At 59.4% G+C, this 16865-nt stretch overlaps 1 protein-coding gene across 2 annotated transcripts in view; it reads right to left on the bottom strand.

The window, feature by feature from the left end:
* Positions 1-1294: 1294 nt before the first annotated feature.
* Positions 1295-16865, bottom strand: part of CRTAC1 (cartilage acidic protein 1) — a 144141-nt gene continuing 128570 nt past the window's right edge. Inside the window, exons 9-15 of one of the 2 annotated variants that reach the window (XM_062214141.1) lie at positions 15600-15682; positions 15016-15116; positions 14495-14663; positions 5264-5409; positions 3979-4021; positions 1985-2128; positions 1295-1588 (exon numbers count right to left, since the gene is read on the bottom strand). In XM_062214141.1, the coding sequence (XP_062070125.1) occupies positions 1470-1588; positions 1985-2128; positions 3979-4021; positions 5264-5409; positions 14495-14663; positions 15016-15116; positions 15600-15682 (805 nt within the window). In that variant the 3' untranslated portion in view covers positions 1295-1469. Of the gene's footprint in view, positions 1738-1984; positions 2129-3978; positions 4022-5263; positions 5410-14494; positions 14664-15015; positions 15117-15599; positions 15683-16865 lie in introns of both variants that reach the window. The other variant, XM_062214142.1, reaches the window with a different exon arrangement.

Below are 16865 nucleotides of genomic sequence, written 5' to 3'. Positions count from 1 at the left end.
GGGGGTGGGGGGAAAGGCTGCTGCCCCACAGACAAGAGGGTGGGAAAGGGGTCCCCCCCTGGCGAGGGCCGGCTGTGACCTTGGGCCGAGCGACCTTGATCACGTGGTCTCCCCCAGCCTGCTCTCTGGGGCCCCTCCCGGATCCTCAATTCCATCTCAAGCGCACAGGGGTGTGCCTGGGAGAAGTGGAGCGGTTTTTAAGTTGGTACACTCTTTCCAGAGAAATTGTAGCGCTTTTCATTTCAAAACTTTTCATTTACACTGCTGTTCCCAGCGTAAAAACAGCGCTAGCGACAAGGAAATCATCGTTTGTGATTTATTGGGAGCATCATTACGGTATCAGGAAACGGTAGTTTTCGTGTTAAACATGTTTTTAAAAGGCTTGCTGCATTCTTAAGTGTGATTTTATTATATCTTGGAGCGACTTTTCCTCCCCACAAAGAACAGATCTGTGATTTATCGTAGCTCCGTGACCGAGGCTGCCCGGGAAGGCATTTTACGCCATTGCATCATTTCCAAAGGCTGCGCTGGCCACAGGTGCTTCCAGCGTTCTGAGCACACTGCACAGCCCAAGTTGCAGAGTTCTTCCTAGACACCAGGCACCCAGACACTAGAGAGACCGTGTGCAGTCACACACCGAGGAGCCTTAGGAAGGAAAGCGCCCTTAGGGAGATGCTAGCTCAACTCTCTTGACACTTAGATTAGGGAAACTGAGGCTCACAGAGAAGTGACTTCTCCCAGGTGAAGGCCCGAGGCTGTGCCTGGCTCATCCCACATCCCAGGCCTGTCCAGGCCGGAGCACTTTCTGTAGCAGGACTCGGTGGACGGGCTGCTGCTCCTTTGGCATCCGAAGCAGCAAGCACTTGCCTGGACGCATTTTCTGATTTCCACCAGCTAAGTGCTAAGATGCGGTAGAGGGTCCAGAAAAGAAGCTGGAAGACTCCGCAAGTTCAAACTTCAGCATTTTTCTCCTTTTTATCAAGAATTCCAAAGCGCTCGCCCTTTCCCTCCCACCAAGCCCGACCCAGTGAGGCTTCCTCTACCACAGGAAGTCAGGGTGCACAAAGCAGAAACAGCACAGGCCAAGCCAGCAGGCACAGGGGACAGGATCCAGGCAACCACCTGGGGGCCATCTTTGTTAAGGGCAAAACGAGACGCTCACGCACACGGAGGACACAAAGACAGGATTACTGTGATTCTTCAGGAGGAGTGGGGGTGGGGCATCTGAGGGGGAGGGGGCTTTCCTTGTCTGTTTTCTCAGAAAACATGCAAAGAAAGGCTTCACCAAGAGGCCAGTTGCCTCAGGATCTCCCAGACTTCCCTTTTCAAAGATGGCTGCCCCTGCTATCCATCACAGGGAGCCTGCAGCCGAATCTACTGGGCGTGGAGAGAGAGACAGGCAGCTGGAGGGAGACTGAGTTTTCCACAAAGGCCGTTAGCTTTGTTTTGTTTTCCTTTATTGATGGGATTTAAAGTGCATAGAACTGAAGGCAAAGTCCAAGGCCTAGAGAAAGATAGGAGGCCCGAGAGAGCGGCTCAGAGATGCTAAAGGCTGCCGAGGAATACCCACCTAAAAAGGCCACTTGTGCTGCAAAAGGGACGGGGCAGGGTGATGGGGGCGGGAGGGGAGGGGGTGAGGAGGGGTGGGGTGGAGGGAGGCGTTTGGGAGGGAGAAGACAAACACCAGTTCAGAAATTCAGCCAACGGTGACTCGCAGGAGCTAGTTTTACATCCCACCTACAAAAACACGGGCGGTTTCAAGGTGGGCGCACTGGTTTTAGGACAGGAAGAAGAGTGACAGCCTCAGGCCAGCACATGGCACCCCCCCACCCAAAGCTTCGGGTGCCGGCGCTTTCCAGGCCTCTGCCTTAGGCCTCTTGGGGGTCTAGGCGAACCCTCTGTATCCGGGAGAAGGCAGGGGCCGGAGATCTTGGTCGTCCCCCCACCCCCACCAGAGCCCCCCAGTGGGAGGGGCTGGACTCACCCACACAGGCCGTGCCATCCTCATTGGGCTCATAGCCCCGGCTGCACTTTTTGTTGGTCCGGCACCTGTAGCTCCCGTAGGTGTTGATGCACACGGGCTTGTCTCGAGGGCACACGAAGGGAAACTGGATGCATTCATTGGTATCTGAAGGGGGGAGGGGCAGTTCTCCAGGCTGGTGCGGGGCGAGGCGGGGTGTCCCAGCTCTGCCTTTCTACCCACTCCTTCTCCTCGCTGGGCCCTTGCTTCCTGAGGTTGGACCCCTGGGCTGGCTTCTCCTGTCCTTGACCTCGGCCTGTGAGGGGCGCTCGGGCTGGGCTCTGTCTTCCATCACCACTTCTCTAGATGGTCTCTTCATCCCCAGATAACTTCCCGCTCCGGTCTCCAGCCACAGCCCCTCGCTGGGACTCAGCCCAGGAATCCAATGGCCAGTGACCCGTCTGATAGTTGCACCTGCTTGCCTGCTCTGCCCTCAAACTCAGTATGTCCCAAACGGAACGCAGCAGGTCCCTCTTGTGCCCCCTGCCCCCATCTTCCCCAGCCCAGTCAATGCCACCGTCATGCATGCAGCAGCTCGGGCAGAAATTGGAGCGTCCGCACTTCTGCCCCCCCCCCCCCCCCCGCCGAGCCCCGTGTGCGTCTCAGCCCCCACAGCAGGCCTCTCGTCACACCACCTCTCTCACTCCCCGCCACCACCCTGCCGCTGGCCGCCTGCACCTCTCGCCTGGGTTTCGGCACAAAACCTGAGCCCAGCCTCCCTCCCATTCAGTGTCCTGCCAGCGCCCGCCCTGCCCTGCACTCTCCGCTGCCAGGGGGCACTCTCTGGGCCTCCTCCTGCAGGCCCTGCCTGCCTACTCTGTGCAGAAGTCCCCAGGAAGCGCCTGGCTCGCAGGGCTCTGGGCCGTGGCCGTGTGGTCACAGGTCGGGGTCTGTCTGCCCCCACCGGAAAGCTCCCTGCGGAGGGGCAGTGCCCAGCCTGGTGCCCGGTGCCGTGGCAGAGGCATAGAAACAGCTGAGGGTGATGGGAAGGGAGAGGGGGCTGGACTGGGGATCGCGCAGGTTCCTTTCGGGGTGCAGGGCCGCTAGGGTGTCCTCTTGGCCGTCTTCAACACCGCGGCCCTACACTTGCTCATCTGCGCTCCCCGCTCCATCGGACGCCGTCTGCACTGCCTGTGCCTGGCCAGCTCCTCCTCGCTCCTCAGGTGCCAGCTTGGACCTCCCTCTCCCCCTCTGGGGCCCCTCCTGGGACCCTCCCTGGCCAGGTTTAGGAGCGTCCCTATGTGCTCGCAAGCCCTCTGCATGCCACGTGCTCCTGGGCTGTTCACTCGTGAGCTGCCCACCCGCTCTCAGCTCCGCTGGGCCGTGCTGGTCTGTCTGTCTCTTCCTGGCCCTCCACAGCGAAGGCTGCAGCGGAGGTTTTGGAAGGCGCTGCCTGAGGGGCTGCAGAAGAGGAGCCCTCTGGGGCGGAAGGCGTTGGGCCGAGGGGTTTCTGCACGCAGAGCCTCTGGGCTGCTCCTGGGCTGCTGCTGTCCTGGTCCAGGTCCGGGAGGGACCCCACGGAGCGGCTATGCTGGGGGTGCTGCAGTCCCTGCCCCCAGCGCTGCACACGGGCTGCAAACTCCCTCACGTCACAGCCACGCTCCTCCCCGTTTTGCCCATGTGTCCCTGACACGGCCACTCTTGCCGGCCAGGGCACAAGGCAGTTTCACTTGTGGCAGGGTGAAGCCGCTGTGGCTCCCCGCGTCACCTCCCCAGGCTCATTCTCTGAGCACTCAGGGCAGGGAAGCACTGCCGGTCCCCAGAATTTCAGAGGCTCACCCGCAGGCCAGCAGGTCAGCAATACCACTTCCCTCTTGGTGAGTCAGATGTGGTTGTCTTAGCATCCAGAGCCCCAGGGACAAGCCCCCCACTCCAGCATCTCTTGTCAGGCTTACATTCCCTAGGGAGAGTCCAGCCTCCATGCTACCCCTCCACCCCCATGCCTGCAGGCAACTCACCCATGCAATGGCCATTGTCCTGCTGGGAGAATCCTTGGCCGCACTGCAAGGTGGGAGGAAGCAGAGACACCATGAGTCGAGACGGCCCCTTCTCTGCTCTCCTAGCCACAGCCGCTCAGCAGCTGGCCCCGACCCCAGCACAAGGGGTGCACTTAGCTCCGGACCTGGGGGGCCCTCTCCTATGCTGGACCCCTGCCCTTGCATAGAAGCTGGGAGACTGGGTGGTGGCCACCAATGGACCCAGTTCAAACTGCTGCTCATTTCCCCGCACGTGGGCTCCACCTGCTTGGGCTGGGCCACTCGACAGAGCAGTGTGATCCTGAGATGGAGGCAGGCTCGGTCAATGCCAAGTGCAAAGACAGGAGGGAGATGCTCTGAGGTATATGCTCTCTGCCCCACCTCCTCTGTGGCCTTTGACCCTCACAGGGCAAGCACCTGCTGCAAGGCACACCGGGTACCCCCCTTCTCTGGTGGGCTGGTGGGACGAGGTGGGGACATTCCTGGAGGAGGGGTGACTCATCGGGCTCTGTGGCTGGGACTTGAGCTACCTGGCACAGAGGCAGAGTGCTGGGAGCTGCTCAGGCCAGGCTGTAGAGGCTCAGCTCCTGTCCCGAGCCTGCAGCCTGGAAACACTGCCAGCTGGGGGCCGGCGGGGGCGAGTGGGGAAGGGCCAGTGCTCCCACCACAGGGGTCCTGGAGCTCGGGGCACCACCGAGGCCAGCAGGCTGCCGGGGTTCCCACTCATCCGGAGCTCTCCCTGAGGTGCACTGAGCTGGCCTAGAAGCTCCAGAGACGTCCTGTTCACTTGTGTGCATCTGAGTGGTTCCTCTACCCGACCTGGAACCAACTGATCCCCGTCAGAGTTAGAGAGTGCCCAGAGTTTGGTCCAGAGCTGCTCTCAAAGAGCCCCCAGAGGCCTCATGGCAGGATCTGAGCCCCACCCTTAGGGCAACAAGAGGCCTCGACTCGACAGGGAACCAGGAATGCAGTAGGCACCCTGGAGTCAGCTTGTCCCTCTGCTAGTATCAGCTGTGCCGCCTCCAGTTCGCCCTGCTGGGTTCCTTCTCTTGGCCTTGGTTTTTCTCCTCTGTAAATCGGGTGCAGAAGCACTTGCCCTCTGATATGCCAGGATTTGGAGATGTGAGTGTGACAGTGTTGTCACAAGGAGGGACTGCTATGGAGCCTGCCCTGGCCCAGAGGCTGTCCCTCATCCTGGGAACCCAGCGTCAGCCACGGGGCTGGGTGCTGCCTGCTTTCCTGGGTCAGGCTGGGTGCCGCTGCCCACCTCCAGGGGGGCTGGGTCCTGAGGCCTGTCCTCATCTCGGGGATACAGGATCTCCAGCACTGAGTTCATCTCCCCACTGGCCACGCTGCGGCTGGCCATCTTGCCATCTGGCCACGTCACCTCCACGCTGCTCGCCTCGTCCTTCCCTGCGGGTCGGAAAGAGAGAGCGTGAGCGGCAGAGAGCAGGGGACTCAGCCTAAGAATTTGTGATGTCCACCCACTGCACAAAGGCGTCATCGGAACACTGCTCTAAGTGCTGGGGAAAAGCTGAACAAAGAGCAACACACCCCAACAGAACTTTCTAGAAAGGCTCTCGATCTTTTCTGTCCAATATCTTGCGCACTTGGGGTGGCACTAGTGGACTGAGGGAAGTGAACTTTAAGTTTTAGTCAGTTCCCACTTAAATGGCCATACACAGCTATGGGCTCTCCATATTGGACAGGGCGGCAGCCAGGCCAGGCGGCAAGAGGCCGTTCTGGGGAGGCAGGAAGGCTTCTGGGCAAGTAGGTAGACTTTGGAGTCCAGGGTTCAAATCTTGGCTCTGCCACTTCCCTGTTGTGCTGGGCAGAACGTGGTGAGGAGTAGGCCACAGGGCCGGTGCAGCTGGCCGGCCGCGTAGCCCTGGGCACGCCTCTTGCACGAGGGCGCGCACACAAGTCCCTGGAGATGGAATTAAAGAGAAGTCTGTTTTGGGGCATGTTTTATTGACAGATGTGGGCTGGGCAGGGGTCGGCACTCTGGTCACTGGGGTGTCCCTGTTCCCGTCCAGAGCAGGGAGACTGGCACATACCAACAAGCGAGTCCTGTTGGACCCAGACAGGCTCTGGGAAGAAATCGAAAATAGAGCAATGAGGTGAAGGGGACCTGGGGGCCGGCTGGGGGCCAGGGCGGCCGAGGGAAGGGCTCCCAGGAAAGACCCGGAGAAGCCGGGGCCTTAAAGAACTGGGAGGCGGATGCCGGAGGAAAGGCTCCCTGCAGAGCGGGCACGGCTGCAGAAAAGCCCAGAGAAAGCTCGCCGTGATCCCTCCGCACGCGCCGTGCGCCCCGGAGCGCGCGCTCCACCACCAGCAGAGATGGGCCGGAGAGATTTGTCAGGTGTTCAGGTGCTGTGAGGCCGGTGTAAGGAAACAGGCTGGTCCCAGTGGCAAGGTCAGGCTAATGGTGATGGACAGGGGTGGGAGGAGGAGGGGCCGACCCTGCTGGCAGGGAGGGGCTGCTCTCAGCACTGACAGCGGGGAGAGCAGGGGGAGCGAAGTCTCCTCCTTATCACCCTCCAGGGCTGATGCTACGAAGGGTGGAATGGGAGGGGGCGCACAGGGTCCTGCAGGGGCCTGCAAATCTACATACTCCCACTAATCATGCCTAGGCTGTATAAATAAGACACCACCCACCTGTACGCACTGGTTTTTAATGTATGTAGAGACTGTTAGAAATCAAATGACGCTCCAAAGTGCTCTTGAATTTATATTAGCTTTTGGTCATTCTCATCCACCAATGGATTTATTTTCATTTTACATGAAGGACAGAAAGAGACAGGCAGAGAGAGAGAATGTCGTTGGCTGGTTCAGTTCTCAAATGCCTGCAATGGCTAGGGCTAGGCTGGGGTTGGAGTCAGGAGCTGGGAACTCAAACCAGGTCTCCCCTGTGGGTGGCGGAACCAGTCCATTGAGCTGTCACCTGTTGCCTCCCAGGGTTTGCCTAGGCAGGGCGCTGGAGGCAGGAGCCAGCGCTGGGCGTGAGATGCAGGTGTGTTGACTCCTGCTGGTGTGAAACAGCTTGAGGCACAAAAGGGGTTCCCACATTCCAGGAGAGGGGCTGGGGGCCACAGGCAGCCTTTGAGAATCCAGGTGTAGACTCCTCTGTGCCGAGGCAGCTGGGGTGCAGGGAGGGCCCGGCTGCTTCTCCTGCTGCCCTCCCCCCGGGGCGGATCCCAGGCTGCCAGTGGGGGTTCTGGAGGGGGCTACACTGTGTGAGCCAGGCCATCCAACTTCTCGGCCCTCCTCACGCTTGGCTGCCTTGCGCTCTCCCAGCCTGACCTGGGAAGTCTCACTAGAACATTCCACCCTTGATGCTGCAGTGCAGGGAGTGAGTGAGAGCAAGGACCAGCTGTGCTACTTTGGGGTCAGCATGGGGTCGGCCCTGCCTCCGGGCCATAGCAGGGCTGCAGCTCCTGCACAGGCTGCAGCAACCCTCAGAGCTCAGGCTGGCCAAGTGCAGGTTTTTCTGCTTTAAGTATAATCTAGAGGTGTTGGGAAGGGTTTTGTTCCTCAGGGGCAGAGAGCCCAGGAAGCGGCAAGCACATAAACAAACTAGACGTTTTCCATTGAAGAAAGGAGACAAAGAGAAGCCAGCACTTGGAAGCAAACAGATCAGCTATGCGGTGCGTTTCCCAGCCTGACTCAAGAGCTCCAAATAGCTCAGAGCTCGCAGTCACAGACAGCACCCCATGCAGGAGAGCTCCCACCCTGCCCAGACCTCGGAAGTGCCCTGGGCAGCACCACGGGAGGCCTCCCTGCCCGGCTGCTGGCTGTTCTGCTGATCTGAGCACCCTCTGTGGGCCTCAGTTTCTTCCTCTGTAAGATGGGCAGCTGGCCTGGAGCCCGACTCTCCCAGCAAGCACAGCTCATCTCCTAGGGAACAGGAACTTCTCATCCCCGGCACCTGCCGCCATCAGCTCTCAGACATGGGCATGGCGAGCTGACTGTCCCACAGTTACCCACCCACCCATTCTACTGCCTGCCCCCCTTCCCTGCCCATGCCCCCTCCACGCCCCCCACCCAATCACATGTGCCTAGTGTTTCAGCAGTGAATGCAACAGATCCAGGCCCCACTCTGTGCCAACTCCCATGGGAACAGTGAACCCAAATGATTCCATCGTCATGACTGGGAGTGGACAGCAATGGCCTTAGCAGCACACAGTGAAGGGAGGGGCCATGTATTTGGGTGTTGCAGGAGGAATAAGTGTTTGTGAGGCAGTGAACGGCAGAGGCGCGGAGGTGTGCAAAGCTAAGGTGCGTTTGAAGGTCAGGAGGAAGTTCAAGTGGGAAAGCAGAGTGTGAGGTGCGGGGCGGGGGTGGGAGGGGAGGCGGGGGAGGGACTTGGAGGCTTTGTACCCATTCTCTGGATATAGACACTGAGCCTTGGGGAGGTGAAGTAACTGGCAAATATCTGAGCTAGGACTGGGCCTCAGTCTCCCATGGCTCCCAGCCACCACAGGGAGCAGCCTGGAAGAGGCCAGGCTGCCAGGGCCTGGGTGCAGGGGAGGGGCGTGCAGAGCCGGGATCCCCGTTAAGCGGCAGACTGCAGTCAGGAGCAGCACAAGTCGCCTCTGGCAGCTTTTAAAGGACAAAGGCCAGGGAGGCCCAGAGAATTTGCTCTTCAGAAGGATTACAAGCAAAACAGATGGTGGGAATACAGTTGGTGGAATATTTTTGCACTTTAATAAAGCAATTTTTGTGTGGGCTACTGAATTTTCCTCCCCGAAATGAGCACCAGCTTGGAGGCAGCTGTGAGTCACTAGCAAACAATTAGCTGAGAGGCAGGGGCGTGGGAGGGGGCGCGGGGGGGGGCTGTCTGGTGGGGGCTGGAGGAGATTCTTGGTACTTGTTTGTGTGTTCTGGGTTTGGTGGTGAGCGACCCCTGCCTGATGCCACTAGGAAGTGGCAAGCCAGGGTGTGGGATCGGCAGGGGTGGGTGCGTGCAGGCTGGCCCACATCCAACAAGTGCTCTGAGCAGAAACCCCCAGGAGGAGTGGGGACAGGCTAGGGCCGGGGGCAGAGCAGCCGTGGATCATGGCCGGGATGGGGGGCGTCCTCTGAGAAGGGACAGGTCTACAAGAGCGTGCTGGAGCGCTCTGCATACAGAGGGCCCTCTGGGAACTCCCGGAGGACACCATGGCCCATGAGTTCTACTGTACCATAGGTGCAGCCCAGATGCTGGGGAGGGAGTGGTGCCCACGGGAGGGGCGGAGTCCTGCTGACCTGACCCAGGAGGGTGGAGACAAGTCAGGAGGAGGCAGGGGCCCTTGTGGGGAGCTCCCGGAAGCCCCCTCCCCTCCGGATCCTGCTGTCTGGCCCGGCCTCAGCCCTGCCCCCACTGCCAGGTCAGGAGGAACCTGCGGCTGACCTTTCCTGGATTCACGTGCTGCTCCTGCCCCTCCTCACCCCAGACTGCTCAGGACGGGCGACAGCTGAATGCTGCCACGCCACGAAATCTTCGCAGCACCGGAGGAAGCGAGCCCGGACTTGGAGGGATGTCCGGGGATGGAAACAGGAGGCTGTCACAAGGCCTGGAAGGCTATCTTCATTCTCGTTGGGAGAAATTGCCAGGTAGGAGCTGGTGGAGCTGTGTCCCTGGGTTCCGACGGGTCACAGAAGCAAACCAGAGGCTGGAGGAGGCAGCCTCTCCCACTCGCCCTGCCGTCCACAGCCCTAGTCCCCTCCCCCGCTCCACACTTTCTATTTCATGGCGCTTAATATCTTGTACAATTTTGCATACATTTTCACCTATTGTGTTTATTTGTGTTCCACATTTCCCTTCCTGCCACTAGGATATGAGACCGCTCACGGCGGGGATCTTTGTCTCACTCGCGTTGGGTGCATAGTAAGTGCTCAGCCAACATGTGTGGGAGCCGGGCGGAGGGAGGTGTGAGTACTGTCTATTTAACATGCCAGGCATGGGGCGAGATGATGACTGATTTTTATTTCCTTTTATAAATGATTTATTTTCTAATTTTCCTAGCAATATGCTTGAGCACGCACACATGTGCACACGCACGCATCTAAAAACCGTCACAAAGGCCGCTCCCGCCGCGGGCCTGGTGCTGGGCGCTGTCCCGCTGGCGGCTGCCGCGTTCCTGTGCAGCCCTGCCCTGTCGTGGCACTGCCTGGCCCAGGCTTTCCCTGCTCTGCACCACCCCCGCCCTGTCCGCCCACCCTCTCCAGCCTGGCCCTGAGGCCCTGGGCCATCTGGCTGGGCTTCCCTTCCATTATGGTCACATTCCTGGGACTGAACAGTCCCGCCTCTGGGCCTTTGTCTAAGCCTGGAGCCCTCATCCGTCCTCCCCAATGCCCGACAGCCTTCGAGGCCCAACTCTAGCGCTGCCTCCTCGGGAAAGCGGCCTAGAGCACAGCTCCTGCCCGCCTCCTCCCACGGCCACCGGGCCAGGCTGAGGACCGTGCAGGAGCTCCTGCGTCCGCTGCCCCTTCCACAGCCTCTGAGCCCACACACAGGGAGCATGAGCGTTTGGCCCCTTCCCTCGTCTCGGCCTTCCTCAGCCTCCCGCAGGTCCCATCTCTGTCTGTCTGTCTGTCTGTCTCCAGGTCCTCAGTCCTCCCCCAGGTCCCGTCTCTGTCTGTCTGTCTGTCTCCAGGTCCTCAGTCCTCCCCCAGGTCCCGTCTCTGTCTGTCTGTCTGTCTGTCTGTCTCCAGGTCCTCAGCCTCCCTCAGGTCCTGTCTCTGTCTGTCTGTCTGTCTCCAGGTCCTCAGTCCTCCCCCAGGTCCCGTCTCTGTCTGTCTGTCTGTCTCCAGTTCCTCAGCCTCCCTCAGGTCCCATCTCTGTCTGTCTGTCTGTCTCCAGGTCCTCAGTCCTCCCCCTCAGGTCTCCCCACAGCTCCCTCCCTTCCTGCCCCACTGCCAGCTCCTGTGCCGTGCCCCATCCAGAAATGAGATCCTCATGGGGCCCTGAGGGGCCTTGGAGCTGCAGGGAGGGAGCCCACCTGCCGCGCGGGTCCCAGGCTGCCGGCTCAGCAGCTCTGCCTTCCTGGACCTCTCTGGGGGTGGGTCCCTCGGTGGGTCCCTCCCGCCCCCCTGGGGCAGAGAGAGTAGGAGCTCAGAGAGAGAGAGAGAGAGCGAGAGCGAGAGCAAATTCCTCGGTCTCGCTCAATAGCGAGGGTGGGCAGTCAGGAGGGGCTCCTTGGGTGTGGGAGGGAGATGGCCCAGGGGAGGCCTCTGAGCCGGGGCTGCCCACTTGAGGTCCGTTCTCCTGGACAGGCAGATGCCCGCCGCAGGAAGGACCTCATACAAGAAGCCGTCTTAAAACAACAGGGGGCGGCGGGGAAGGACTCAGCCCGGCCCTGGCCTCATCGCTGCTTTGCCTGCCAACCGCAGTTTCCTCATCTGTACGGTGGGGTGGGAGTGGATGTCCAGCCAGATCCTCGGGTAAACTTCCCACCCAAGGTGCCTTGGCACTTGCATGGCCTCTCTCGGGTCGCCTGGTAACTGAGGGGTGTCGGAGAAGCAAGAGACAGAGCAGGAGCTAGGTGCAGCGACAGGAGGCGGCACGGGACAGTGGTCAACAACCCAGCCACCTTGTCCAAGGAAGGGGGGCCAGTCCAGGCCTCCCTGCATTCTGCAGGTGCAGTTGAGGGCAAGTTACTTAAACTCGGCCTCAGTTTGCTGCCCTGTATGATGCAGGATACATCGGGCAGTGGTGAGAATTGAGTGTAGTAACTTTCCCAAAGCACTTAGCGCGGTGCCTGGCCCCTACGAAATGTTTGGTAACCATTGGCTCCTGGTATCTTGCAGGGGAGTTCTATGCATTTAAAAGCCATCTTGCACCTTTGGGGCCAGCATAGCATATGAGTGACACAGAACAGCGGAGTGACAGATGGGCTGGCCTGAGGCCAGCCCAGCCGGGGTGCAATAGCCTGAGAACATGCTCATGCAACCGGGCCCTGGGTCCCCTAAATATTTATTGCTTCTTTTTCAGACTACGTAAATATTATGTGTTCCCTATAAAAATTGGAGCACACACACACACACAACAATATGGAAGAAAATAAGGATCAAATACTTAAGAGGGCCTGGGTTTGAATCCCAGCTGTGCCATCTAAGTATCACGTGACCTTGGGCAGAGCTCTTAATCGATCCAACCCTCAGTTTCCCCATGGGTGTAATGGGGTAGCAGTGCCCATCTCACAGAGCGGCCATGAGGATGAGGTGTCAGAAATAAAGCACTCGGCACTGGGTTTGGACTGAGGGAGCTGCTAGATGACGCAGGTTCTCAGAATCACTTCACACTCTGCAATTTCTTTCAGCTTTTTTCTATGTATAACTCTCATGTGCACAGGAGGAACATATGTATATATTTATTAGCTTGCAAATACGTTGCTTATTATTTCTATATTAAAATCATATCACCTCATGAGGTGCTAGCACATAGGGAAGCTGTATGGTTTTGAACCCAGGAATCTATGACCCAAATACTTGAGTCAAACAAGTCAAACTCTTGGTTTAAGAGAGACTCCTGGCTCCATGGAGTGCTTGCCAACATTTCTTTCCTGCCTTGTATTCCCTGTGCACCCCCCAACAGAAGACTTTCCCTAATCCCCGCTTCCATGCATTTCTTTAAAAACCTTTTATTTTGAAATCGAGACTCAGAGGAAGTTGCAAAGATAGAACAGACAGGTCCCGTGCACCTGTCACTCGGGCTCCCCAGCGGGGACAGCTTATATCAAAACCAGGGGTGTGGTCTTGTACAGCTGTGTGTACAGCTCGATGTTGCTTTGTCACAGGTGTAGCCACCATGACCAAGGCACAGAGCTGTTCCATTACCACCAGGGTCCCCTGGGATGGCCCCTGTAAGGTCCTCCCCAGCTTCTTCCCACCATACCCACCCTGGACAGCCAACATTGTTTGCCACCTCTAATTCTGTTGTCTTGAGAATGTCACTGTTATGGTTGGATAACAGTCTGAATGTCTCCTGCAGGCTCGTGTGTTGGAAGTCTGGTCACCAAAGTCTTACGTTAATGGTTAATGAGTTAATATCAATGGGTCCCGGGCAGAGATTTGACCCTAACTGGTGTCTGAGAGGCGGCAGTGTGCCCAGGGGAGGTGTTCAGGTCTGCAGGGGTGGTTGATAAGGGCCCCCTTGGCCCACCTGCTCTCTCTGTTTCCTGCCTCACCACGTGGTTCAATGCCGCCCTCGTCCAACTCCAGGCCGACAGGGCCACCTGATCTTAGACTGTGAACCTCTAAAACCCCTCTCCTCCTCAGTTAGCTCCTCTCAGTGTTCTGGTGGCAGCAGTGAAAATCCGACCGCCACAGTTCTGCAGGGAGAATCACCCAGCGTGTGGCCCCTCCGACGATCTTTCCCCAGTGCGCGGCGGCCGGATGTGCTGCCACTACACTCCTCGTCCCGCTGGGTGGTGTCCTGTGGCGTGGATGTGCCACGTACCCACTGCAGGACATCTGGGTTGTCTCTGGGTTTCGGTTATTAGTGTGAAGAGTTGTGAGCGGATGTGTTTTCATCTGTCTGAGAGAAGCCTAGGGGTATGCACACAGTGTCCAGCTCACGGGGGTTCCATCTACCGTTTTGTGAGTCCATGACGCTGCAAAGAGATGTGCGTCCAGCAGAAGCCGGGCAACATCATGTTCTCTGGAGACGCCGGGCAGCAGCGGCGCCGTGCCGGGGGACCCCCACGCTCTACAGCGCGCTGTGTTGCTAAGCCAGGGTGCTGGGCAGGGGAGATGTACTCAGGGCTTTTTTTCACTGGTGAAACTTTCCACTCACGATGGCCTTATTGCAGCAGCATCCCAGTGAGGGCAAGGGGCGTCAGCCATGCGTAGTGAGGCTGCTCCGACAGCGGAAGTTGCATGGTCGGAGTTTTGTTCTTAGAGAAAATTTCCTATTTCCCAGAAGTTGCACAATTTTGCTCTCGCCCTGCAGTGGACGAGAGGCCCCTGTTTCTCTGATCCTTTGGAGGTGCCCAGATCCCCGCCAGCACTTGGCATTGTCTCCAGTTTTGATTCCGGCTGTTCTAATGAGTGTGTAGTGACTGACAGCTCATCAATGCCATGGATGTGCTGTGTATGTGTTCACATGACACATGCATGTCATGTGACACATGTGAAAAAGGCAGGCTCCTCCCATCCCCTGCCAGGAACGAATTCTCTGCTCCAGATGGCGACTCTGACCGACAACACAGGACCCCCCCGCCCCAGGCTTCCTTGCAAAGAAGGACATGGTGGCTCTGTTGAGACCACTTACAGACAGAACCAGCTCCCAAGAGGCTAGGGCCAATCTGGTGCAGACCAGCATTTAAAGGGCAAGTGGAGGATTAAATACTCGGACCCCATGGCGAGCTGTTCCACGGGGGCAAGCGAGGGGGCACGAAGTCCCAGCCCACGTTTCCGCTGTTGTCCTCCTGAGCTCAGCGTCACCCCAAGAGCAGGGCTTGCCTCCCACAGTTCTGTCCCCCATGGCTGCGAGCCCCCGCAGGCCCTGACTCACCCAGGCCGAAGTGTGCCACGGGCTCCATCTCGCACAGGTAGCCTGAGCCGCCGTCGATGATGCGCAGGTGCGCCCCACTCTTCTTGGTGTAGAGCACGACCTTGGCGCCCCTGGCGAAGGCCCCAAACCGGGTCCGGGGCACCACCCGCAGCCAGTTGTTGCTGAAGCCCTGTGGGGAGGGGAGGGTGGACGTGGGCATAGAGCTGGGTAGCAGGGAGCAGAGGCCCAATGGGGAGAGGAAGGGGCAGAGGAGAGGGAGGTGGCCGGGCAAGGAAGGGGAGCCAGGCAAGGACTTCTGGCTATGGGAGGAGAGGTGCTGGGGAAGCAGGAAGGCACGGCCTTCAATGCCCGGGAGGAGCAGGTTTGGGCCAGGAAGTGACAGCTGGAGGCAGAGGGCCAGGGCTTCTCCGGGCAGCCCCTCCCAGGCTTGTCTGTGCTTCCTCTAGGCCCCAGAATTCCCAAGCAAGCATCCCAGCCAGGTCCAGGAGAGCACCCTGTGGGGTCCCGAGCCCCATGCACACCTGGTTCCCCCGGAAGACGGACAGCGGCTGGGCCATGGACTCCCCGTGGGACAGGATGAGATCAAGCATCCCGTCTCTGTCGAAGTCGGTCACCACGCCCCCTGTGAACAATGCACCTCTGGAGTGATGGGACAAGACCCCCTGCACTCCCCGGGACCGCCCCGGGGCAGCGCAGCCTCGGCTCTCCCGGCTGTATAGACCTCTTTCTCACCTTTCTGCTGTTTTGAATAACACACACCCTTTAGATTTGCAGGCTTGGGTCAATTTATCGAGTGCCTGCACATGCCTGGCCTCCTGTCGGTCCCAGGATAGACGTAACCACCTAGTGGAAAGAGCTTCCCCAGGAGCACCAAGCCAGGCAGCTGCAGACCTGGGTCTTGGCACTGTGGGTTCCGTGCTCTTTGTCTGATGCCAAGCTGGGTGCTGAGAGGGGAGGGCCAGAGGCAGGACTCATTCCTCTGCATCCCAGCCCTCTCTGGTAAGGCGCAGCCAGACCCCAGAGACCCCCACTCCCACGGCCATCCCTGGCCTGGCCATCCTGCAGGGCCCCCTGCCCTCCCGCCGCAGCCCGCAGGCGTCCTCACCTGTGCCCCGGCCCTCGGGCTCCAGGGCGTCACCAGGATTGAGCTCCTCAATGAGGGGGTCTCCGTGCTCCCTGTGGATGACTCTGCAGGGGAGAGGCAGGCCCGCTGGGTGAGGCCCCTGGGGGCCCGCTTGCTACCCTCTGTCCCCCTAGCATGGCCACCAGTGGAGCCACTCTGTTCACAGGCCCTGCCTGCACCCTGGCCATTCCCTTCTTGGGTTTTAATTTATGTGGCTAACTATTGATTTTTCCTTCTCTAATGGATGAATTACAGACGGCCCGGGGCAGGGCAGCTGATGGATGGCGAAGGGGCAGCGATGCAACTACCTCCAACTGACCTTCGCCTTCCTTCAGGGGCCTGGGGACTCCTAGCTCTGGACGCCTCCCAGGGCTCAAACCCCTCCCGCTGTCCCATCCCCCCGCCCCCACCCCCACCCTCCCTGATGGTCTTGCTGGAAGGGCCCCCCTCTGCCCCCCCCGGCCTCGGTCACTTCGGGCCTGCGTGAGCACAAGCTCTGCAGGCTGGGGCCTCTCCTGCAGCACCTGGCCTGCAGCTGCCACAGCGCCTGGCTCTGGGAAAGCTCCGCATGGCCCATGGGCCGCGTGGGACCTCCAGGAGCAAACGGGAGGAGAGGGGACCCTTTGCGTACAGGGTTCTGTCTGGACTCTGAATCTTGGTGATAGGCATTTGTTTGTAAAGCCTGCATCAAAGCCCTGGCTCCCCTCACTCCTCATGCCATAGCATCTCAGTGGATTCCCAGCAGCCCGGGAGCACTGCCCTAAAGGGGGCCGGGAGGGATGGGAGCAAGCCACGGCACCGTCTGGGCAGCACATGGTAGGTGTAGGTGCATGTGGGTGTGTGTGGGTGTGCGCACGTCTGCAGGAGGTGAGGCTTCAGCCTGCTGACATCCACTGTCCCTTGACGGCTCAGGTCCTGCAGATCCTGCCCCAGCCCGGCAGGGAGCCCGCTTGGGTTAGCAGACAATGCGGTGAAGGACTCCTCGGGACAAAACCTGGCCCCTGTCACTCAGCTGAAGAGGAGGAGCAAGGATGAGAGGGTGTGGGCGGCATGAGGCCCAGGCCTGGTGCAGCCCGGAATGAAAAGGAGCCTGTGCAGAGAGCTCGGACCGTCTCTGAAGGCCGAGAGTGTGAGAGAAGAGGGGCGTGGCCAGCTGTGAGTTCTCAACAGCTGCTCTGCAGGACGAGACAAGGGTCCACTGGAAGCGGGTGTGGGAGCCCCAAGGGAGGCCAAGGGCTGGTGGAGAGC

This window comes from Lepus europaeus, chromosome 17, assembly GCF_033115175.1.
Source record: "Lepus europaeus isolate LE1 chromosome 17, mLepTim1.pri, whole genome shotgun sequence".
NCBI classification, from domain to species: domain Eukaryota; kingdom Metazoa; phylum Chordata; class Mammalia; order Lagomorpha; family Leporidae; genus Lepus; species Lepus europaeus.
Note: the sequence above shows the minus strand (reverse complement) of the source record. Positions and strands in the feature narration are given on the sequence as shown.